The 25347-nt window shown below is 44.4% G+C and overlaps 1 protein-coding gene across 1 annotated transcript in view; it reads right to left on the bottom strand.

The window, feature by feature from the left end:
• The window catches only part of trpm7 (transient receptor potential cation channel, subfamily M, member 7), a 61140-nt gene that overhangs the window by 6039 nt on the left and 29754 nt on the right, over nt 1-25347 (bottom strand). Inside the window, exons 14-34 of the mRNA XM_084124189.1 lie at nt 25302-25347; nt 23877-23993; nt 20713-20990; nt 16540-16768; nt 13956-14105; nt 13247-13390; nt 12126-12254; nt 11720-11971; nt 11197-11371; nt 10668-10800; nt 10404-10588; nt 9521-9653; nt 8712-9307; nt 6872-6987; nt 6699-6789; nt 5609-5676; nt 4679-4704; nt 4513-4538; nt 4372-4425; nt 1613-1657; nt 1337-1402 (exon numbers count right to left, since the gene is read on the bottom strand). The exon at nt 25302-25347 is cut by the window's right edge and continues 95 nt beyond it. Coding sequence (XP_083980315.1) covers nt 1337-1402; nt 1613-1657; nt 4372-4425; nt 4513-4538; nt 4679-4704; nt 5609-5676; nt 6699-6789; nt 6872-6987; nt 8712-9307; nt 9521-9653; nt 10404-10588; nt 10668-10800; nt 11197-11371; nt 11720-11971; nt 12126-12254; nt 13247-13390; nt 13956-14105; nt 16540-16768; nt 20713-20990; nt 23877-23993; nt 25302-25347 — 3059 coding nt within the window. The remainder of the gene's footprint in view (nt 1-1336; nt 1403-1612; nt 1658-4371; nt 4426-4512; nt 4539-4678; nt 4705-5608; nt 5677-6698; nt 6790-6871; nt 6988-8711; nt 9308-9520; nt 9654-10403; nt 10589-10667; nt 10801-11196; nt 11372-11719; nt 11972-12125; nt 12255-13246; nt 13391-13955; nt 14106-16539; nt 16769-20712; nt 20991-23876; nt 23994-25301) is intronic.

Raw genomic sequence — 25347 nt, 5'->3', positions numbered from 1 at the left:
GGGGTGAACACACACACTAGGGCTGTCAAAATGGCTGAAAAGCTAAATTCGAATTTCTTTCTTAAATATTAGCAAAATTCGAATGGCAATAGTTGCTGTCAGAGGAAGACAGTGCTGTGTCTCCTGTGTCCACAAGAGGGCGCAATATAAACCACCTCAAGCGGCGCATCTTTTACTGAAATGACATTCACTTAATAAAGTGCATTTACTTTTGAAACAATTGTTCTTTAATTAAACATAATTTCCTTAATGTGCATGCAAGGAAAATGAGGTTACAGTAGTGCATGAAACTGTGTTTGAGCATCAGAGAACACACACTCCAACACACTCCAACACACACTCCATCACACACTCCATCACACACTCCATCACACACTCCATCACACACTCCATCACACACTCCAACACACACTCCAACACACACTCCAACACACACTCCAACACACACTCCAACACACACTCCAACACACACTCCAACACACAGCGTAATGAACGACACGAACACACAACAGCAAACTGACATTCAGAAACTCTCTTCTACTCTACATCTACAGATCATCACACACACCAGACGCTCTTGATCTGAGCGAGTGCTGAGCGCTGTCACACACACACACACACACACACTCTCACTCACACACACACACTCTCTCTCTCACTCACACACACACTCACTCACACTCTCTCTCTCACTCACACACACACACACACACACTCTCTCTCTCTCACACACACACACACACACACTCTCACTAACACACACACTCTCTCTCTCACTCACACACACACTCACTCACACTCTCTCACTCACACACACACACACTCTCACTCACACACACACTCTCTCACTCACACACACTATCACTCACACACACACACTCACACACACACACACTCTCTCACTCACACACACTCTCTCACTCACACACACACTCTCACTCACACACACACACTCTCACTCACACACACTCTCACTCACACACACTCTCTCACTCACACACACACACACACACTCACACACACTCTCTCACACACACACACACACACGTCAGGTTTTCGTCAGCAGGAAGAACCTTTTCCTGCCATTTTCCCCATTAGCTACGCGATCCAGCGCTGTATACTGCAGAAGCTAACAGAAGCTAACATGTCTCACGCCTCGACACACCAAAAATTCTAATGCACAGTTTTTGTATTCAAATGTGCAGGTTTTGATAAAAAAATTATACGAATATTCGAAATTCAAATTTTGATTTGACAGCCCTAACAAACACCGGCCAGAACTACATGAAATAAACAGCAAAGCATGATGGGACAGGAGGGCAGGAGTGTGTCTTACCTCGAGGGGGGACTGGGGTGAATGGAATACTCTGGGACAACCGCATCAGGTTATTACGCTCCACCGCTAACACACACACACACACACACACACACACATAGGGCTGATGTCAGAACACGTCACACACGGCTTCAAACCCAAACCACCGCGTCTCAGCCAGTTAATGACACGTCTAGAGGCTCTCATTACAGTGTATGTGTTTAAGTGAGTGAGGCATTGTGGGTCGGGTTTAAATCAGGACACGTTTATGCTTTCAGGACATGGACAGAGACTGACCTGAGTACTGATAACTCTCCATGGGCTTGAACGGGGACCCGATCGCTGCTCCAAACACACAGAGCAGAGAATGAGCATTACAACACCACACACACACACCATGACATCATCACGGTCCCGATCAGGCGCAGTTCTGTGTCTATGAGAATCACTGACTACGTTTACATGCACAACTTTTGTTTTTAATCAGACTGAATTCATCCCGATTGATGAATCTGAGCGTAGTGTTAGCATAAATTCATGTTTTTACAGGTTGGTCCCATGGACTTTTATTGTATTTTTCGACAGCTTCCGAGTGCCTGACAGCTGTGAGGGGGGTGAATTTTTTTCTAACTCGTTAGTTTAGATCGTATTTAGATATAAAATGTATGACAAATAAGGGCGTGGTTAACTTTGATTGACAGCTTGATTGACAGCTTAGGCTGCGCCAAGGAGAATGACAACATAAGAAGCGCCATTTTGTAATATACAGTTGACATATAATACTACTGTTTCTGTATCATGAAATGTAGTTTTAAGAGTTTTTCAGGCGAGAATGTAGTTGTTTAAAGCTCAAATCTGTGGTTTATTTATAAAGATTTATGATAATTGTATCCAGTTGTGAGATCCAGCGATGACCGGGCCCTCATGTTCCCCGCCTGGAGCAGCCTTTCCTCGGCTAGATGTTCTGGCGTTTGCCGCTGACTCTGGCGTCTCTGTAGTGGTTAAACATGAGAGATAATTCGTCTTGTCTATATCTAACGGGCGATCTTTGGTCTCGTGAATCTATAATTTGTTGCCTGGGCAATCGTTTTGGCTGAGGGGAAGTTTCATAACTTTATAAGCTATTTAACTTTACTGTTGTATGGTTAGACTAGAGCGCTGACTTTGTGTTTGACTGAATTGTTTGCTTTATTTGTATATCTTCTTGTACCTTTTACTTATACTTTTATAATGGCTAATATTGATAAAAGGGAAATTTAACAAAAAGAGACTGGGTTGAGTTTTGTCATTTTAAATTTTAATACAACGAATATGATCTGTAATGTTGTTTACTGCAACATCTGTTGTTTAGTACAAACGCACATATTGCCTGGACCATATTAAAATGTTTAATATTTTTTATATTATATTTAAACGAAAAGAGGCAGGTTTGTGTTTTATATTTCGTTTTGTTATAAATAGGCAAATGTTATGCAGTGAATATAATCAATACGCGTTGCTGAACCACATTTGTGTGGCTATAATGTTTAAGATTTCTTTAAATTAAAACGAAAAGAGGCAGTGTGGTGTTTTCTAACATATTTCGTTTTATTGTTGCCTAAAATATACATACACACAGAGATAACCGGAGCAGCAGAGCGAGCGGAGTGACGCAGAGTAACCGGACTCGCGTCCTCGGGAGTCATTCTCCTGAGTCGGACTTGGCAATTAAGTCCGAGCTTTGCGTACTTGCTGTCGAGAAACGCTTAATGTCGGCGCTTGGCTTCTTGTGACAAACACGCCGAGAAGCAAGAACAAGATCTGCTGTATGTCATCCACTGTTGTTGCTTTCTTCACGCGAAAATGACATCGTCCCAGTCTCACACAAAGCCCGCCCTTTTACCCATATATGGATTGGCCAGAAGATGGCCATAAACGGCTTCAAACCCGTTCTTCAGAAAGTCTATGGGTGACGTCACAGACGCTTTGTCCATGTTGTTTACAGTCTATGGTGTGAGAGTCTGAAGCAGCACTGGAGGGCCGTCGTCCTGCTCCACTCCACACACGCAGAAGAGGAGGATTATAGGAGGACGACACACTCGTTTATACCACACTTTATTCATCAGGAGAACAGCTCGTTCAGTGCGTCACACGTCATTGCGCTATTTCTACATCATTACGCTATTTCTACGTCATTACGCTATTTCTACATCATTACGCTATTTCTACGTCATTGAGCTATTTCTACATCATTACGCTATTTCTACGTCATTGCGCTATTTCTACGTCATTGCGCTATTTCTACGTCATTGAGCTATTTCTAATTCATTACGCTATTTCTAATTCATTACGCTATTTCTACGACATTGCGATATTTCCACGTCATTATGCTATTTCTACGTCATTGCGCTATTTCTACGTCATTGCGCTATTTCTACGTCATTACGCTATTTCTACGTCATTGCGCTATTTCTACGTCATTGCGCTATTTCTACGTCATTGAGCTATTTCTAATTCATTACGCTATTTCTAATTCATTACGCTATTTCTACGTCATTACGCTATTTCTACGTCATTGCGCTATTTCTACGTCATTTCGCTATTTCTACGTCATTGCGCTATTTCTACGTCATTGCGCTATTTCTACGTCATTGAGCTATTTCTAATTCATTACGCTATTTCTAATTCATTACGCTATTTCTACGTCATTGCGCTATTTCTACGTCATTGCGCTATTTCTACGTCATTGAGCTATTTCTAATTCATTACGCTATTTCTACATCATTCCGCTATTTCTACGACATTGCGATATTTCCACGTCATTATGCTATTTCTACATCATTTCGCTATTTCAACGTCATTACGCTATTACATTAGTGTGTGTACATGTTCTCTCGATTGGATTAGAAAAGGACTAAACACCCCTTTCAGTCGGATCGATTAAGGCGTTTTACATGAAGGCTTTTCAGTGCGATTGAGTCATCAGTCCCATTACTAACGGGTTATTTGGTTGCATGTAAACGTAGCCAGTGAGTGTGTGTGCAGCGCTGAGACGGACCAGCAGGGGTCAGACTTACAGTCCTTGCGTGCGCCCAGGTGTGTGTGACGGGCGGCATACAGACCCGCTGCAGCTGAAACACACACACACACAGCGGTTAGACATGTTCAGTCAGGATGTTTCTGCATCGGCTGATCATTAGATGTGATGAAACACTCACTGTTTGAGATGTCGTCTCCTGGACTCCTGAACATGATGGGAGAAAAGCAAGAAAAACATTAATGACTAGAGTAAACTGAGTTCCGCAACAATCATTTATAAAAACACAATCACTGCATGAGTTAATTAGTTTCACACACAATGATGTCACAATGACAGTTACTCACAGTTTGCTGGATTGAGCTGATTTACCCTGAGAATAAAAGACAAACAGCTTGTATGAGTGTGTGTGTGTGTGTGTGTACATGTACACTGTATAAATAATTGATCAAAGTTGTAAATAAAGATTATTGAAGTGTTTTACAAGAAAATTCTATATGTCTTTCTACTTCAAAATTTCACATTTAATTCAGTGTGTTACTTGCTGTTATTTATTTTTTACACGTCATGTCAGGAACAAGGCGAGACCAAACTGAATAATACAAAACAATAACAAATAGTTGTATATGTTATTTAAAGGCTCCTAATGTTGTTTTGGCGTCTCCTACAACAGGTTCACATTCATCCAAGGTCAAAAACACATTCATTTCCTCATAATCTCCACTGCAGCTTCAGCTCTTTTCTCTGAAACGCTTCCATCAAGGATTCAGTCCCTCTAAGCTCCGCCTCTCTGAGAGCTGCTCTGCTCTGATTGGTCAGAAAGCAAACGCTCATTATCATATCTGAATCTCAGCTCTTGATCACAGTGATACGAACAGTGACGATGGCGTGGGTTTTACCGTATCAGTCTCAGAAAACAGCGTCTTCTCGACATGAACAACACGAACCAAACTCTTCCAGTCTCAGATACACTACAGTGTTTGAGGGCGGGGCTAAGAGACGCTGCTCAGCCAATGAGGACTACAGACTGGCATTATGCTAATTAGTTACGAACCTACATGAGACTGAATCACGTTACAAAATGAAAGGTCCGAAAAAGCATAATAGAAAGAAAAATGAATATAAGACATTAAGATAGTACATTTTTAAATATATCAGTTAAACATTTGTTTACTTTGAAATTAAATTTGAAATTTACTAGCAATTTCTGGACGTAAATGGCGTCTACACCAATTGTTTTTTTTCCCTTAAAGATCGTGATTGAGTGTTTGACTGACCGACAGCAGATCCTCGTAGCGCGAGACGTCCTCCAGCGACACACGCGTCCTCTCCTGCTTACTGAGCGCTGAAACACACACACACACACACACACACAAAGAGATCGGACGCACACTTAAAGGAGTCGTTCACTTCAGAGTTTAAATCTCCTGATAGTTTACTCTCCTCTCGTCATCCAAGATGTTCATGTGTTTCTTTCTTCAGTGGAAAAGAAATGAAGGTTTTTGAGGAAAACACTCCAGGGTGTTTCTCCATATAGTGTCTTCAATGGGGTCCAACGGGTCGAAGGTCCAGATGTGAGTTTCAGTGCAGCTTCAAAGTCTCGACACGATCCAGCCGAGGAATAAGAGTCTCATCTAGACAAACCAGCGGACATTTTATAAAGAAATAAACATTTATATACTTTATCCACAGATGCTGGTCTTGCACTCGCTGTGATGAGACACACATTCAGAAATGTAGAGTAGAGCGAAAAACTCATTCTCATTTCCTCCTCCAACTTCAGAATCGTCCGACATCGTTGTTTTACCTTTTATTTATTTGTTTCTTTGTAAATGGTGTTTGACTCAGTCTTTGCTGGTTCTCTTAGTAAACACTGGGTCTGTTCTTCCCCCTACGTCACGCTTGACCTTTCACCCTGATTATGTAATGTGTGTCTCATCACAGCTAGAGCAAGACCAGCATCTCTGGATAAAGTATATAAATGTTTATTTCTTTATAAAATGTGCGCTGGTTTGTCTAGATGAGACTCTTATTCCTCGGCTGGATCGTGTCGAGACTTTGAAGCTGCACTGAAACTCACATCTGGACCTTCGACCCGTTGGACCCCATTGAAGACACTATATGGAGAAACATCCTGGAGTGTTTTCCTCAAAAACCTTCATTTCTTTTCCACTGAAGAAAGAAACACATGAACATCTTGGATGACGTGAGGAGAGTAAACTATCAGGAGATTTAAACTCTGAAGTGAACGACTCCTTTAAAATGAGTGTGTAAAGGAGTTCAGCGTGAGATCTGTGCTCATGATGTCATCAGCGAGCTGCTGAAACGGGCTAATGTTTACAGCGTTCACTGGAGTGTGCAACTCACTGGACTCTGGATGCAAGAAGGAAGGGTTTCTGTCGAACTCAGTGAATCCGGCGTACGAGTTCACCGTCCTCATGTGACCCTGCGACCCCGGCTGCGGAAAAACACACACAACATGGGGATTGGGACACTCCTGAGGGAACCGTGGCATGTTTAGCGTTTAGAACTACACTGACCACATCTCGAGCCTTTCTGGACGGACTCGACTGACGCCCGCTCACCGCACTCTCTTTAGGGAACGACCTCTGACCCTCAGGCTCGTCCGTGTGACCCTCAGGCTCATCCTTGTGACCTTTAGACAAAAATGGCAGAGTGAGTCCAAAGGCATCTGAACACTTGATCAGTGGATTACAGTCACCATGTGAAATGCTTCCCTCTGGTGACACTGATTAATGCCCGTCTCTAACCAAACCCCCAAACCAGCACCAGCCCGGGTTAGTGGAGTCTACCGCACTCTCACACACACACACACACACACACACACACACGACAGCACTTTATTTACTCCCGAGGGACGTTTAGTAAAAAGCGACCGGTTGAGATGAAACCACCTGAGGTCAGAGGTCACCCGTCTCACCCTCTCTAAAGGCCCCGATACACTTCAGACGAAATCCCGGACCCAAACTGCTGTGATGTCATTTCGTACAAAATCAGGACAGAAGTTAATTTGGAGTTTCTCATGTTTAATACTTTTAATCTGCTGCTTTAAAGCAATCTATTGTATAAAGTGTTGTCTTAAACGTGGCCAGATGATCAGACGCTTTCTTAACCGCTGTTTTAAGCACATATTTACATACTCATCTAAATGTGGAGGGCAAACTTATAAAGCAATGCGTTACTTTACTCGTTACATTAAAAAAAAGTAATCTGGTTACGCAATGACAGTTGTTACTTGTAATGCGTTACTTGTTACATTATTACATTAAGTTAAGTCACCTTTATTTATATATAGCGCTTTTAACAATACAGACTGTATCAAAGCAGCTTCACAGTGATAACATGGAAATAATACAACAAAGTTTGTTTCTAGAAGAAAATGACGTCATCGTCCACCTTAAGTAAGGCAGATCAAGAATATTGTTGAATATTAAATGTTCCCAACTAAACAAGCCAGAAGCCGAGGCAACAGTGGAGGAACCGAAACTCCATCAGTGACAGAATGGAGGATCCCAGACTCAGTCTCAGTTCTCCTCTGGCCAACCAGCGAACAGTGTATGATTATGATTATGATCTAGGCAGCATTACAGGTCAGAGGTCAGATTGGCTCAGAATAGGGTTAGGGTTAGGCTAGTAAAAGTTGTCTGATTACATAATGCATGTTGCTTGTGACTACTTTATAGAAGAATCTGAAGCTGTAATTCTAACTAAAAGCAACACTGACACTATTTTTCATGTTTAAAACTATATATCTGCTGCTTTAAAGCATTCTATTGTATAGATTGTTGTATAAATAAACGTGACCAGATGATCAGATGCTGTCTCGACTGCTGTTGTGTGTTTATTTTGTTATTCAGAGGAGAGCGCCGCACGTATTTACATATTCATCTAAATGTGGAAGGCGTTGGGATGTTCGCTAACAGTATATCTCTGCTAAGGTATTTCAAACTTCTTTTTAACCCCAAGCAAAGAACTTCGGCGTGAGTATATCGGGGCCTTAACACACACAGGGGCATGCAGAGGGTCAAGGGTCAAGGTTAGGGCGGGGTTATGGGTCATTTATCCCCGATTCCCAGTGGTGGACCGAAGCCAAACCTCCGGTTCTCTGCCTGAGCCTGTGTAGCGCACGTCTGCAGCGGCCGTCCTTCGTGAAGCGCCGGGGCCGGAGCTCAGGGGCCCGAGGGAGACCCGGGAGTGGCGTGTTTCTGTCGGGCCGGTCAGTGGTGAGGTCTTGCTCTCTAACCTCATCATCATCATCATCCTCATCATCAGAGAAGGCATGATTCACGTATCCCTCACACCCGGGCTCACTTATGACCAGCACTGGCAGGCCTTCATCAACACTCCCCTCATACTCACCCACGAAGGCCCCGAACTCCACGGCGCTGTGCGATGGCTCCGTCTGCGAGTGCCTGGAGTCTGCGAGCTGTGACGGCGTGCTGACGAAGAACGTAGCCGATGCCGCTGGAGCGCTAACGAGGCTGCCATGACCCGTGTCTGAGCGAATGGAGCGTCTGTGCGAGTGAAAGCGCGTTAGCGACTGGGGGAAGGCGCAGCTGGAGGATCCCAACTCGACCGGGAACGGAGCGCGTCTATCCAGGCTCAAAGGAAGCTCCGCCCCCTGAAGCCCTTCGGCTCCGCCCCCGAACAGCGACTCTGCTATGCTAGCGGCGGGCGGCAGGAACCCCACACTGCAGCGCACCAGCGCGCTCGACTTCGAGTGTCCCGTCAGGTCGGGCACCAGGTTCTTGGAGACGCTGAGCTCACGCGTGATCTGGTTGTGCACTTTGCTAGCCTCAGACGCGCGCTGGGCTGTTAGCGCCTTTAGCGTGTCCACTGTGAGCGCCGAGAGGTCCTGCAGATGTCCGATCTGAGAGTCCAGCGTGTGCAAAGAGCGCTTGATGAAGTTCACCTTGTTTCCAACCTCCTTCAGCTGCACACACATCGTTTCCACCCTGAAACACACACACACACACACATATTTATGTTCATGTAGACTCTTCTCCAAATCTACTTTCACCATATTAAAGTTCTACAGCTTAATAGCCACTTAAAATTCAGTAATATTATTGATTTAATTGCACTGACACTATCAGATGAGAACAAAACGTGGACTAAATTAATCTGAAGAGTAATGACATATTGTCTTCTGTACAAATCTTCCAGACCTGTCGGACGTGAGTCTGATTCTCTCTTCACTCCCAGAGTGAAACTGATCGTCTTTCTCGTGGAAGTACGTCTCTACGCACTGCTCCTCGAAATCGTGCAGCTTCTTCTGGTCCTCCTCGGTCAGGAAGAGCTCTGCGGGCAAACAGGGCATCACGTGTAAAGCTTTTTTTAAACAGCACAAATAAAATGAATACCATATGGCCAAATCAATTAAATCATCGCCTTTTGAAATTTAATATTGACATCAAGCTATATCGCTATTCCTGGTTTTTGAACCCCAAATTTCAGATATCCTGAAATGATAATTAAGACTATTGTTATACCATTTAAGATATTTAAGACTGATACAGATGAATTTAAGAGTTTTAGAGGACACATTAGACAGTGTAACAGTCAGTGCAACAGTGTAACTTGTGTTACTGTCCGTGTAACTGTACATGTAACAGTCAGTGCAACTGTGTAACAGTCAGTGTAACAGCGTAACGTCAGTGTAACCGTATAACTGCCAGTGTAACTGTCAGTGTAACAGCGTATCTGTCAGTGTAATTGTAACCATGTAACTCAGTGTAAGAGCGTAACTTGTGTAACTGTCAGTGTAACTGTCAGTGTAACTCGTGTAACTGTACGTGTAACAGTCAGTGTAACAGCGCAACAGTAGGTGTAACTGTCAGTGTACCCGTCAGTGTAACCGTATGTGTAACAGTCAGTGTAACCGTAACCATGTAACTGTCAGTGTAACAGTAGGTGTAACAGTCAGTGTAACCGTAACCATGTAACTGTCAGTGTAACAGTAGGTGTAACAGTCAGTGTAACAGTGTAACTTGTGTAACAGTCAGTGTAACTCGTGTAACTGTCAGTGTAACTTAGTTTTAGACATGTTACTTGGTCCGTAGGTGCTGCTGTCCTTCTTCCTCTTCCTGCAGATGGACGACAGGACCGACGCCATGTGGCTGAGCAGAATCAGCGGCGGCGGCAGAATGGGCTTGTCGTGATACGCCATGATGAAGTGGTAGCGCTGATACTTCCACACCAGGTTAGATATGGACTTCACCTGCAGGTACACGTTACTGCAGAGAAACGGCACAGTCAGTTATCATGACTAACAGAGAACACACGTGCGGGCGGGCGTAGCGGCGGCTCACTCACTTGAAGAAGGCGATGAGCAGGTTCACCATCAGTATATACTGGACGAACAGATAGACGGCCTGCAACAGCGGCGTCAGCCACACTCCCGTGTCACACAGCTGCTTAGCGTGATCCTCGCTCGAGTTCGCACACACTGCAAACACACACGTCACATGTAACTGAGGCTGATGACATCACTAGCATTACTATGTGCTACATACAACTTTTAATTTTAGCAATGCATTAGTGAATATTGAAATCAACATCAACTAAGATTACAGAAATTCTGTAAAAGTATTTTACATTGTTAGTTCATGAGAGTTAACTAATGTTAACAAATGAAACCTTATTGTAAAGTGTTTTCCGTTAATTTAATGATGTTTTAGCAGATCTTAGGGTTCGGGTTAGTTAGGGTTTGGTTAGTTTTTCCCCCACGTCACAGTCATGAGAATTTGGAAAAGGTTTAAAAGTGTTTGATTGTAAATGTTAGATAAATGGTGTGTTAACGCAAGTTTTGTTTTGTTCTGTGTGCGAGTCTCCAGGGGTTTACCGTCAATCTCGTACGCATAAACTTCACCGTACATCATCCAGTAGGGCTGGAAAACCACATCTTTGGCCAAAGTCCATGAAGGCTCCTCATTTGGGTACAAAATGGCTTTACGAGGAACCCCGAAACTCAGCAGCACAACAGCCATAATGACCACGATATAGAACATGTTGGCCACCTGTGGAAAGAGCGAACAAACACGCCGATCGACAACATGTACTCAACACCGCATGAGCTCACCAGCAGTGATGGGGAAAGTTATTTTTAAAAGTAATGTTATGATACTGTTGCAATGCGTTACTTGTTACATTATAAAAGTTGCCAGATTACGTAATGCCTGTTACTTGAAACATTAAAAAGTTATCTTTTTACGTAATGGCCGTTACTTGTAATACATTACTTGTTACATTAAAAAAGTAATCTTATTACCTAATGCCGGTTACTTGTAACATTATAAAAATGATCTGATTACGTAATGGCCGTTTCTTGTAACGCAACACCCACAACACACTTCACAAGCGCTCACCATCTTCCCGATCATCATGACGTACGGCCCCGCCTGCTGATTGACAGCCAGAATATCCAGCAGCCGCACGTACCAGAAGATGATGTTCAAGCAGTAAACGATCCGGCCCGCGACAGACACGCTGGGATCGCCGAAGCGCAGACCGAAGCCCACGAAGAACATTAGGATGGCCAGGAAGTCAGAAATGTTGAAGTAGTCACTGAACCACACTTTAATCTTCTGACTGATTTTCCCTCCTTCAGACATGAACATCTAGAGAGGAAACACACAAATACACACAATACAGACAATCATCAGAAGGCAGGGTTAGCGCTCAGCCGAAACTCGTTGGATTGTAACAAATGCTGCTCAAAAAATTAAACATTTCTGATCTGCCCCACTCAAACATCTGAACACACACACAAACCTCTCGTATCTTCTCCACCGCGAGCGTGAAGATGTACAGAATGACGATCCACTCCTGAGGAGACGGAAGGGGCTCCATTTTCACCAACACCACGAATGAATACAGCATCAGGAACCCGATATAAAAGAGCTGTGACACACAGAACTATTATATGAAAACAGTGTTGAGCTGCACTAGAGCTCAGATCTCCTCACGACACACAGCAGATCACGTTCAGTCAGTCTTCATAAAGGGTCAATCATACAGTTTAGAGACACAAATATCATCACAATCAAGCATCACAGAGACGGGGAATAAACAGACTGCATCATAGTCTCCTGGATTTAGATCAAATGTCTATGAAATCCATTTGATTTTGTCACCAAATTCTGTGTTAATTTTTCTATGTTCTGTGTTTTATGATAGTCAACAAAAAAAATGGTGATAATCAAATTAATTCAATAACTATTTTAAATTATAACCAAATTAAACAATTCCTTTACTAAAGTGCATTGCATTTCTGGCATACTTTTTTCAAGTTACACCAATCATTTATTTGGTGGTTTCTAGTGAAGAAGTGAGTTTCTGTGTGTATTTGATTTAATGTACAGAGGTACATTTGATTTATTAATCCAAAAATGGCCAAATTCTGTGACATTTTGCTTTACAGTAAATTCTATGCCTGGATTTTCTGCATCACAGAACTCTAGGTATCAGTTGTGTGTTTGACCCGATTGCGCAGTTGCTCAAGAATGGTTTACTGCGGCCGAGCGATCAAAGAGTCACGATGATTCAGATCACACACACACACACAATCATTTGCTTTTCAGAAAATCTTTAATTCACATTCACCTCAACACACTTCAGCTTATGAGAAACAACAGATGAATGATCAACCAGCTCTGCGCGCACACACACACACACACACACACACACACACGGTTGAAATGTCACTAGTAAACCTTCCACTAGTTCTGAGATGTTTATCTGTGTAACACAGTGAGTTTATGCAGGGACGAGTGTCTCTGATACTATCGCATGGGAACCACAATCCAGAACACTTATTAAAGTTGGAAATGACAGACACACACACACACACACACACACACAGAGAGAGAGCGTGAGAAAAGAGTCATACGTACCGTGTTGAACCAGAACTTGACGATGGGCGCGTGGTAAAACGCGTAGAACTTGCGAGTGATGGGTAATCGGCGCGAGCGGACGTGGACCTCCGATTCACTTTTCATTTCTGCGTTCTCGTTCATACGCACTTCCTTAAACACATCCTGACACACACACACACACACAGCTGTCAAAACACTGCAACAAGTGCAGATGCTCTTCCTCAGGGATTCTGCCTCGTTTTCCAGCACAAATATCTAAACATTCTTAAATCAAGATACATTTACTGGAGAAGCAGAATGACTGAAGATATTAAGTCTTGTTTACTGAAAAAAGAGTTTATGCTTAAAACAAGAACTAATATCTGCCAGTGGGGTCAGAAAAATTTAAAAAACTTAATTTAAAGGGAAAACAAGATTATTTTTCTGACTCCATTGGCAGATATTAGTTCTTGTTTTAAACCTAAACCTTCAGTAAACAAGACTTAATATCTTCCGTCATTCTGCTTCTCCAGTAAATGTATCTTGATTTATGAATGTTTAGATATTTGTGCTGGAAAACAAGACAGAAACACTGATCATTTGTTCCAGTGCGATTGTGCAAGAACACTTGAAAACACACACTTGTGTAAAGATTGACAGTTTTCTGAGGATCAGTGGGCAGAGCGACGGCCAAGGCACGTTATCAGACGTGGAGTGTGTTAAACATCTCCTCAGGGTTTGCGTTTACCATCTGTATGTCGTCGGGGTTCTGCAGGTTGTGCTCGCTGTCCTCCATGCTCTGGTGGGCGTCCTGAGACTGGGGAATGTGGGACATCTCCGCTTTGGTCTTGTACTCCAGCAAGAGGATGGCAGGAGGAACGAGGATGCTCAGGATCACCTGCACACACACACACACACACACACATATAAACCAATGCATTCTTACACTTTGGATAAAGGCGTCTGCTAAATAGGGATGCATATTATTATCATCAGTATTGTAGTTCATTTTTTACATTTCAAACTTGTAATTAAGTTGAATTATTTTTGTGTGTAATTAGGAGTTCACGCACGCAAGTGCTGAAACCTATTGTAATTGCCCTGATTTTTATTATTTTTCTTCCGCCGTAAAACGCATCGTGCAGCCCAAACCGTAAGTGCTGGAGACTTGAAACTTGGCCAGATGGTAGTACAAAAATCGAGGAGAGGTTCAGAGATTATGACCCCGATTGGCCTATAGGTGGCGCTATAGCGACCAAAAGCGCAAAACTGCTCATAACTCCTAGACCGTATGTCATGGACTCAAGTGTCTTATATCATTGGAAAGCTGGACACCTGAAGAACAAAACGTATATCTCCGATTTCATTTCCGGTATGCAAAGCTTTCCACCATTTAAAATTTTGTCAAAAAACTACTTTTGCATACTAGTCCAAGGTTTTTCGCCCGATTGGAACCAAACCAGTGCAGAAATGTTCTTTGGAGTCTGACTATCAATAATTATCGAAAAAAAGTTGAAATTTCGATTCATGGTCGCTAGGGGGTGCAAAATGAACGTTGTGGGAGGAGCCTGTTTTACTAAAATGGCTATAACTTGAGAAGTAAATGAGATATCTTCAGCAAACTTGGAACACATGTGTATGAGTTCAATTTGGGGTCACAGTAAAAAAATCATAACGATTGAACACTAGGTGGCGCTATAACATGAAAAAAACATGAAAAGGGCTATGACCACCTGACTGTTAGTCCGATTGACTTGAAAATTGGTATGCAGTGTCTTGGTCCAAGGTGCCGTGTATCTCTATGAGGACATTGGCGTATCTCGAAAAACATGGCAGTCTTCGGCCAATGAAGTTTGAGCACCTATTAGACAAGGTTAACGGAGGCCGATCGGAACGAAACTCGGTGGGCATGTTCGACTCCTGGCCCTAGAGGTCTGTAAGAATTTTGAAAGAAATTGGCCACTAGTTGGCGCTAACGAGTTTTATGGCTCTGTAATCACGTGGTGTTACACTCATCCACACAATATGCATATCATTTGATAGATCTCCTCATCCTGAATAACTTTGCCTCAAGAACCATTGCTGTCAATCAAACCGATCATTAAATATTCACGAATATGTTAAAAACCTACTTTTGCGAACTAGTCCTAGGTTTTTCGCCCGATCGGAAACAGACCAGTCTAGGACAATTCTCTGGACTCTCTAGATCAATAATTATCAAAAAAAGTTGAACTTTTGCATTTACAAGGCTGTAATAGGGTCATTTATAAAATGGGCGTGGCAAAATACACTAAAAAGCCTATAAATCCTAAATGAAAACTCAGAATTTCGCAAACATTGGTGAGCATATGTGACATAACATCATTAACAAGCATGCAAAATTTTATGGAGATCTGACCATAGGTGGCGCTATAACTGTTAAAAAGCTTTAAAACCATATATTTCCTATGGTACATTGCCTGTATTGGCTGTAAATGGTATTTTCCATCTATTATGTCAGTGGTTACATGCTTGCTAAATAAAATGTAATAACTTTTGATGCTTTTGTGTTTAAAGGCCTTAATTGCTTGAACCCCGATAAATGCTGCTTGCAGCTTTAATTCTTCTTGGTGTTTCTCTGCACTTCTACAGAATAAACGTATATCTGCAACTTCTCCATTTCGGCAAGGGCTGGTGTTCGGATTTTTCCTGTTTTTTTATTCGTTCATGTAATTGTTATATTATAGGAGCCTATCTGATGATGAGTATGTCTTACTTTAGATCAATGTTTGTGTTTCTGAGGCTCTCATGAATCGTGAATGGTACTATATTTATATCGTCACTGATATTGTTATCGCAATGAATACCAGAAATTGATGTGTGTTATCGTACTTCTGCGGGGCATATTTGGCGTGTGTGTGTGAGACGCCCTCTGGTGTTCAGAGGGATATGTGGTGTGTGTGTGTGTGTGTGAGAGAGAGACGCCCTCTGGTGTTCAGAGGGATATGTGGTGTATATGTGTGTGTGTGTGTATGTATGTGTGTGTGTGTGTGTGTGTGTGTGTGTGTGAGAGAGAGAGAGACGCCCTCTGGTGTTCAGAGGGATATGTGGTGTATATATGTGTGTGTGTGTGTGTGTGTGTGTGTGTGTGTGTGTGTGTGTGTGTGTGTGTGTGTGTGGCCCTCTAGTGTTCAGATGGAGCAGCGTTTCCTACCGATCAGCCGTGCCTTTGCCAAATCGCGTGCAGTTTCATTGCGATTAATTGTGCGACCCTACCAGAAAATATGGTGATATAGTCGATATCGGCCCTGCCGCCTGCTAACTGCATGATGAATGTAATCAGTGCGCTGTACCTTGTACCAGGAGTTCTTGCGCATGTTGAGGCGGCCCATCCACATGTCGGACAGCAGCATCTGTGTGCAGGTGTGAGCCACGAAGGGCCGGAGCCGCGACGACACCGCCAGCTTCAGACACGTGGAGTTGCTCCAGTTCTTCAGCTCGTACGTCAGCAGCTTCATGGCCATCGTCTCGTCCTGCCGGAACGACTGCTCCAGCAGATCCACCGCCAGCGTGCCGAACTCACTGACACACACACACACACACAGTCATCACTACAGCACTTCATAACGTACAGCTTCACAGTAATAAACAGAATCAGTGGCGGCGCCAGTGGGAGCTAGGTGGTGCTGTAGCTCCCCCTATAATAGCCATAGCACCTGCCCAGCACCTACAAGAAATGTCTGTAATTTATTATATTTATATTTTAATGTCATGCTTGAATAGTCTTTTTCATGTTGTTAAAAATAGGAATTAAATACAATTTTAAAAATCGCGAGCATGCAGGAACGAGTAACGTTAGTGGGTCGTCGTCAAAAAAAATGGATAAAGCAAAAAAGCTGTCGGGGACTAAAAATAGAAAAAGAAAGAGGGAAAAGGAGATGGCATGTCAATTGTTGCGACAGCAGCTCAATAAGTGGATGGTGAAAGGGCAACAGGGAGGATTTAAAGTGTGACGTCCAGGCATAGGCTACTGGCCGACGTGCTTTTTGGGCCGATACATCTCATACTTTTTTTTTTTTTTTTGTCTTAACGGCCCATAAAACTCATACATCGGCGGCCCATTCGTTTTGTTTTGCTTAATTGGTGGCGCATGGGTTAGTGCCGGTGTAATGCATTGATCAAAAAAAGTCTGCGTTCGTTTTTTTCGGACACCCCATGAAACACGTAGATCAGCGGCCCATTGGTTCTTTTCTTGATTGACACTGGGCTGGCCCAATCACATCTTTAATATGAAGTATAGAAATATACTCTTTCAAGTATAGAAATTAGTACAAAACTAATAATGAAAGTTTCCTTTATTTTTCAGTGCATTTGTTTTACAATATATGGCTATTATATCATGGGATTAATATTATAACTATTATGATGTAGTAGTGTAATGTAGACAGACACTGTAACTAAAAGAGGTTTGAATTTTTCTTTGTTTAGTTTACACACTGAATATGGGTTGGAGCTTTTAATTTAACTCTCAAAGTGCACCAGATTGATGATTGCCAAAACTGTTGCTGCGTACCCCTCCGACCGCCCCTGTCTATAGCCCTTTCATTAAAAACTTTTACATATATATACAGTATGCTTATAGTCGTAGAACGAGTATAGTTAATGCGGGCGTGTACGCATGTGTATACCAAGGGTGATCCGATGCGACCTCCATAATGAAACGCCCCAAAATTCAAAGCACCTTCTCTTAAGTGTTGAGCATCCCCATAGCACCTGCAACAGAAAATCTCTGGAGCCGCCACTGAACAGAATCAATAATGCACATCATCAAATATGAGATCATTCAGATTCAGCAGCTCTGGAAGACAACAGTGTCATGGTTTACAACACAGAGAGTTTCAAAGCAGCTTTACAGAGATAACAGGAAAATAATGCAACAAACTTTGTTTCCAGAAGAGAATAGCGTCACAGTCCAGATTAAGTAAGATCAGAGATGTTTCATTTTTGTTGTGAAAAAGTTATTAATGTTCATATATTATATATATATATAGCCGCTCTGGAGAAAACCGTGATGTCATCGTCCAGGTGATCAATAATACTGTTGAATATTAAATTAAATGTCCCCAACTAAACAAGACAAAAGCCAGTGGCGATAAAGGCGAAAAAAGGCGTCAATTCAGATCGATTCTGTTCAAGTTTTTGACACCACAGTTCAGATTCACTTTGAGCTTCATTTCCAGCGTTTGACTCTGATTCTCAGACTGATCGTGACGAGGGTTGGGAATCGTTTGAATTTTTAAAGATTCCGATTTCGATTCTGCTTATTGATTCCTAATTTCGATTCTAATAAGATTTAAAAAAAAAACGTAGATGTCATTTTTATTTAGTCTTATTTAATTGTAGCTGAATATCATAAACAAAAGTCAACAAGCTAAAGAACACAAGGAGCGTTTGCCTGTGAAAACACACTAGAAAAACAACTAGCCGAACTAATATAAACTTCAAGCTTTATTAAAGACAAGTAAACACTCAGTAATTAAAGAGTAATTAAAAAGAGCAAATTGCAAATTGCAAGAAATAGATACAACTGAACAAAGAAACGACTGAAATAAACAGTGTTTTAAGATTTTTAGGTGTTCAGGTTCAGAAATTGTAATCAAATGTAAAATAACACCGCACTTTATAAATAAAATGTACATTATAAATAATAGTTACAAAAGTTATTCAGTGAAGAACAAGTGAATTTTCTCTTTGTCTTTTGTTGTTTGATTAGTGTTATTATAGAGCAGGAATATTAGGCTGCTGTCACTTTAAGAGCTGCACGGATCCAATACACTGATACACATCTGTGAAAAACACAGAAAACAGAGTCTCTCACGCTTGAGTGGCTTAACGTCAGGGACGTGCACAGGAATTTTGAGGGGCAGTTGCTCTGACCTGAAAAAAGGGCACCCCTGAAAAAACTCACAGGCTATATGAAGGACTGAGAATAACAGGGTCTTTATTAAAATATATATACACAAAGTAGTAAAACACTGAAATACAGCACGCAATCACCTTAACTAGCCTACTACTAATAATTTAATCAATATAATGCCACTAACGATTCTGATTATTAATCCGATTCTTCTTGATAGCACTGTGTGGAAAAATGTAGTTATATGCCTTTTAAAAAACAAATGGTTTTATTTATTTTAAAGCTTAAGCTTGAGTAAGCAAACTGTACTTTTTATGTTATTTATGTAATAAATAGAACCTTATTGTAAAGTGTTACTGATTAGTTATACACCGATTCAGACGTCTCCTGAGTTCACTGTTGGAAAGATCAGTTGTTTTAACTATTCATTAAAATAAATCGGTTCAAAGGAGTCATTAGTTCGCGTATTGGACGTGTCATGCGCGTTGTGTGATTATCCCAGCAGAAGGACATGGACATCCAAGATTTCTGTCAACACAGAAAACATTTCATCACTGGATAGTTTTTTTTTTTCTTTTCGTTTTATTAAAGTGTTGTTTTATGTCCGCTGAATGTCCGGAACGCTTTTCAGAGAAGATAAGGCAACTTATTTAGCACAATTCACACCCAGCGGTATTTCAGGAAAAAAATGCCCCACATGCCCCACATGAAACTTTTGGTCTTCCGACCTTTTACCACCGTGTCGATTTATTTTGATTAATATGTGCGAGGGAGAGAGAGCAAGACAGCGCTTAGTTTGGAGACGGTGTCTTGTTTACACTTTCGCCTGTCTCCGAAGAGAGAGAGTGCGCGCGCGTGACCGGGTGTCTCTCTCTCTCTCTCTCTCTCTCTCTCTGCTTGTTCCTGTCACAAGCGCAGCAGTTCATCTACATTACTCACCGATCAAATAAGACTTTGGCGGGACAAAAAATCAATTTGGCGGGCGCTAAAACAAGTTCAATGCAGGAAAATTCATGCGTAGTAGCCTACATGCATGACCATGCACTTGCACAAATGCGACCACATCAAATTTTAACTCGCACATTCTCCAAAAATGGTCGCAGTCTGGAACCCTGATGATGATCGTTCGTTTGTTATACATCACAAACTCACCTTTTCCGACAACGTTGAGGCGTCTGACAACCGCGACAATCTCCTTCTAGGTCCTGCAGGCTCAGCTCATGTGCCGGTCGCGTACAGCGCTGCAGCCACGTAAACAGAGTTTGCCCTTCCCCCACTGACTTTCACTTTCGGTGCCCGAATGGAAGTGAATGAGGCTTTGCGGTTTTTAAAAAAAAAAATTTTTTATCTAGGCCTACGTGAAATTCTGCCTCCATTGTACTTTTTATTTATTTATTTTTTCCCCCTCGGAAGGGCAAAGTGAGTCGAGAAGGGCATATGGGCAGTTGCCCGGGCAACCTGAGCAACCCCCCTGTGCACGTCCCTGCTTAAAGTCATATTGAAATGTTCACAGAGGAATCAATAAGAGGAATCGAAATGTTAATTTTATAACAAGTATCCGATTCCTGACCTCAAGAATTTTCGATTCCCAGCCCTGACCGTGACTCACTTGGAATACTCCTTCAGCTCCTCCGAGGTGTCGTCCACCACGTCGCTCTTCTTGGCCTCGTAGCCCATGGAGCGCAGCAGTTTGCAGGCCACCAGGGCTTTGGCGGTGGACTCCTCTCCGTGCTGCCAGAAGAACAGGGACATCTTCTGCCTCTTCATGAGCACGGCCCACACCAGCAGCTCGTTGAACGGGTACGGGAAGCGTCGAGTCTCGGGATCGTCGATGTCCACCACCTCCTCTCGGCTCTTCTTCTTCTGCTGCTCTGACGCCGAGTCCGGCTGAGGGACGACCAGACGGTTAGAGCAGAGATACACACTCACTCACTCACTCACTCACTCACTCACTCACTCACTCACTCACTCACTCACTCACTCACTCACTCACTCACTCACTCACTCACGCTCACTCTCACACGCTCACTCTCACACGCTCACTCTCTCACGCTCACTCTCACACGCTCACTCTCTCACGCTCACTCTCTCACACGCTCACTCTCTCACACGCTCACTCTCTCACGCTCACTCTCTCACGCTCACTCACTCACGCTCACTCACTCACTCACACACACTCACTCACACACACTCACTCACACGCTCACTCTCACACGCTCACTCTCTCACGCTCACTCTCTCACGCTCACTCTCTCACGCTCACTCTCTCACACGCTCACTCTCTCACGCTCACTCTCTCACACGCTCACTCTCTCACTCACACACACTCACTCACACACACTCACTCTCACACACTCACTCACACGCTCACTCTCACACGCTCACTCTCACACGCTCACTCTCTCACGCTCACTCTCTCACGCTCACTCTCTCACGCTCACTCTCACACGCTCGCTCACTCTCACACGCTCACTCTCTCACTCTCGCTCACTCTCACACGCTCACTCTCTCACGCTCACTCTCTCACGCTCACTCGCTCGCTCACTCTCTCACGCTCGCTCACTCTCTCACGCTCGCTCTCTCTCACGCTCTCACTCTCTCACGCTCACTCTCTCACGCTCACTCTCTCACGCTCACTCTCTCACGCTCACTCTCTCACGCTCACTCTCTCACGCTCACTCTCTCACACGCTCACTCACTCACGCTCACTCACTCACGCTCACTCACTCACTCACACACGCTCACTCACACACACTCACTCACACGCTCACTCTCACACGCTCACTCTCTCACGCTCACTCTCTCACGCTCACTCTCACACGCTCACTCTCTCACGCTCACTCTCTCACGCTCACTCTCTCACGCTCACTCGCTCGCTCACTCTCTCACGCTCGATCACTCTCTCACGCTCGCTCTCTCTCACGCTCGCTCTCTCTCACGCTCACTCTCTCACGCTCACTCTCTCACGCTCACTCTCTCACGCTCACTCTCTCACGCTCACTCTCTCACACGCTCACTCTCTCACGCTCACTCACTCACGCTCACTCACTCACTCACACACACTCACTCACACACACTCACTCACACGCTCACTCTCACACGCTCACTCTCTCACGCTCACTCTCTCACGCTCACTCTCTCACGCTCACTCTCTCACGCTCACTCTCTCACGCTCACTCTCACACGCTCGCTCACTCTCACACGCTCGCTCTCTCACGCTCGCTCACTCTCGCTCGCTCTCACACGCTCGCTCTCTCACGCTCGCTCTCTCACGCTCACTCGCTCGCTCACTCTCTCACGCTCGCTCACTCTCTCACGCTCGCTCACTCTCTCACGCTCGCTCACTCTCTCACGCTCGCTCTCTCTCACGCTCACGCTCTCACGCTCACTCTCTCTCACGCTCACTCTCTCACGCTCACTCTCTCACGCTCACTCTCTCACGCTCACTCTCTCACGCTCACTCTCTCACGCTCACTCTCTCACGCTCACTCTCTCACGCTCACTCTCTCACGCTCACTCACTCACGCTCACTCACTCACGCTCACTCACTCACTCACTCACACACACTCACTCACACACACTCACTCACACGCTCACTCTCACACGCTCACTCTCTCACGCTCACTCTCTCACGCTCACTCTCTCACGCTCACTCTCTCACGCTCACTCTCTCACGCTCACTCTCACACGCTCGCTCACTCTCACACGCTCACTCTCTCACGCTCGCTCACTCTCGCTCGCTCTCACACGCTCGCTCTCTCACGCTCGCTCTCTCACGCTCACTCGCTCGCTCACTCTCTCACGCTCGCTCACTCTCTCACGCTCGCTCACTCTCTCACGCTCGCTCACTCTCTCACGCTCACTCTCTCTCACGCTCACGCTCTCACGCTCACTCTCTCTCACGCTCACTCTCTCACGCTCACTCTCTCACGCTCACTCTCTCACGCTCACTCGCTCACTCTCTCACGCTCACTCTCTCACTCTCACTCTCACTCGCTCACTCTCTCACGCTCACTCTCTCACGCTCACTCTCACACGCTCACTCTCACTCGCTTGCTCACTCTCACTCGCTCTCTCACGCTCGCACTCACTCACTCACTCACACTCACTCGCTCACTCTCACTCGCTCTCTCACGCTCGCACTCACTCACTCACTCACTCTCACGCTCACTCGCTCGCTCACTCACTCACTCACTCACTCACTCACTCACTCACGCACTCACGCACTCACGCTCACTCTCTCTCGCTCACTCTCACACGCTCACTCTCACACGCTCACTCTCACGCTCTCTCTCACGCTCGCTCACTCTCTCACGCTCACTCTCTCACGCTCACTCTCTCTCACGCACTCTCTCACGCTCACTCTCACACGCTCACTCTCTCTCACGCTCACTCTCACTCTCTCACGCTCACTCTCTCACGCTCACTCTCTCACGCTCACTCTCTCACGCTCACTCTCACTCGCTTGCTCACTCTCACTCTCACTCGCTCTCTCACGCTCGCACTCACTCACTCACACTCACTCACTCTCACGCTCTCTCACGCTCACTCACTCACTCACACGCACTCACTCACGCTCGCTCGCTCGCTCACTCACTCACTCACACGCTCGCTCACTCACTCACTCACACGCTCGCTCACGCTCACTCTCACGCTCACTCTCACGCTCACTCTCACGCTCACTCTCACGCTCACTCTCACGCTCACGCTCACACGCTCACTCTCACACACTCACTCTCTCTCAGTCACTCACTCACGAACCCCCCGCGTTACCTTGGGCTTGTAGGGCTGAGCCGTCTTGATGAAATGATTGTGTCTGGTTTTCTCCTTTTTATCAGCCTGAATGCTGAAGGACTCATGGGAACTGCTGGCTGTGTGTCGCCCCGATCGCTGAGAGAGAGAGAGAGAGAGAGAGAGAGAGAGAGAGAGAGAGAATGTATAGATTCACTTTTTTGAGCTTCAAACTGATAATTACAATTCACTGCCATTATAAAGCTGGGAAGAGCCAGGACATTTTTTAATATAACTCTGATTGTATTAGTCTGAAAGAAGAAAGTCATATACACTTAAGATGGCTTGAGGGAGAGTAAATCATGGGCTAATTTTCATTTTAAAGTGAACTACTCCTTTAATAGAAGGACTCAAAGGGATTGGGCTAAAGAGTGTTTGGGAACGTCTGCATCCAGACAGCAGATTTCCAGATTCCCAGTGAGAGGTCTGATTAGGAGATTCCCAGTGTGAGGTCTGATTAGGAGATTCCCAGTGAGAGGTCTGATTAGCAGATTCCCAGTGTGAGGTCTGATTAGGAGATTCCCAGTGTGAGGTCTGATTAGGAGATTCCCAGTGTGAGGTCTGATTAGGAGATTCCCAGTGTGAGGTCTGATTAGCAGATTCCCAGTGAGAGGTCTGATTAGCAGATTCCCAGTGAGAGGTCTGATTAGCAGATTCCCAGTGTGAGGTCTGATTAGCAGATTCCCAGTGAGAGGTCTGATTAGCAGATTCCCAGTGAGAGGTCTGATTAGCAGATTCCCAGTGTGAGGTCTGATTAGCAGATTCCCAGTGAGAGGTCTGATTAGCAGATTCCCAGTGTGAGGTCTGATTAGCAGATTCCCAGTGAGAGGTCTGATTAGCAGATTCCCAGTGAGAGGTCTGATTAGCAGATTCCCAGTGTGAGGTCTGATTAGCAGATTCCCAGTGAGAGGTCTGATTAGCAGATTCCCAGTGAGAGGTCTGATTAGCAGATTCCCAGTGTGAGGTCTGATTAGCAGATTCCCAGTGAGAGGTCTGATTAGCAGATTCCCAGTGAGAGGTCTGATTAGCAGATTCCCAGTGAGAGGTCTGATTAGCAGATTCCCAGTGAGAGGTCTGATTAGCAGATTCCCAGTGAGAGGTCTGATTAGCAGATTCCCAGTGAGAGGTCTGATTAGCAGATTCCCAGTGAGAGGTCTGATTAGCAGATTCCCAGTGTGAGGTCTGATTAGCAGATTCCCAGTGAGAGGTCTGATTAGCAGATTCCCAGTGTGAGGTCTGATTAGCAGATTCCCAGTGAGAGGTCTGATTAGCAGATTCCCAGTGAGAGGTCTGATTAGGAGATTCCCAGTGTGAGGTCTGATTAGCAGATTCCCAGTGAGAGGTCTGATTAGCAGATTCCCAGTGAGAGGTCTGATTAGGAGATTCCCAGTGTGAGGTCTGATTTACCCGGCTGTTCCCGTGCAGGTTGTTGTAGATGATGCGGAAGCGTTTG

This window comes from Abramis brama, assembly GCF_963993115.1.
Source record: "Abramis brama genome assembly, chromosome: 9".
Lineage (NCBI taxonomy): Eukaryota > Metazoa > Chordata > Actinopteri > Cypriniformes > Leuciscidae > Abramis > Abramis brama.
This window is presented reverse-complemented; position numbering and strand designations above follow the sequence as displayed.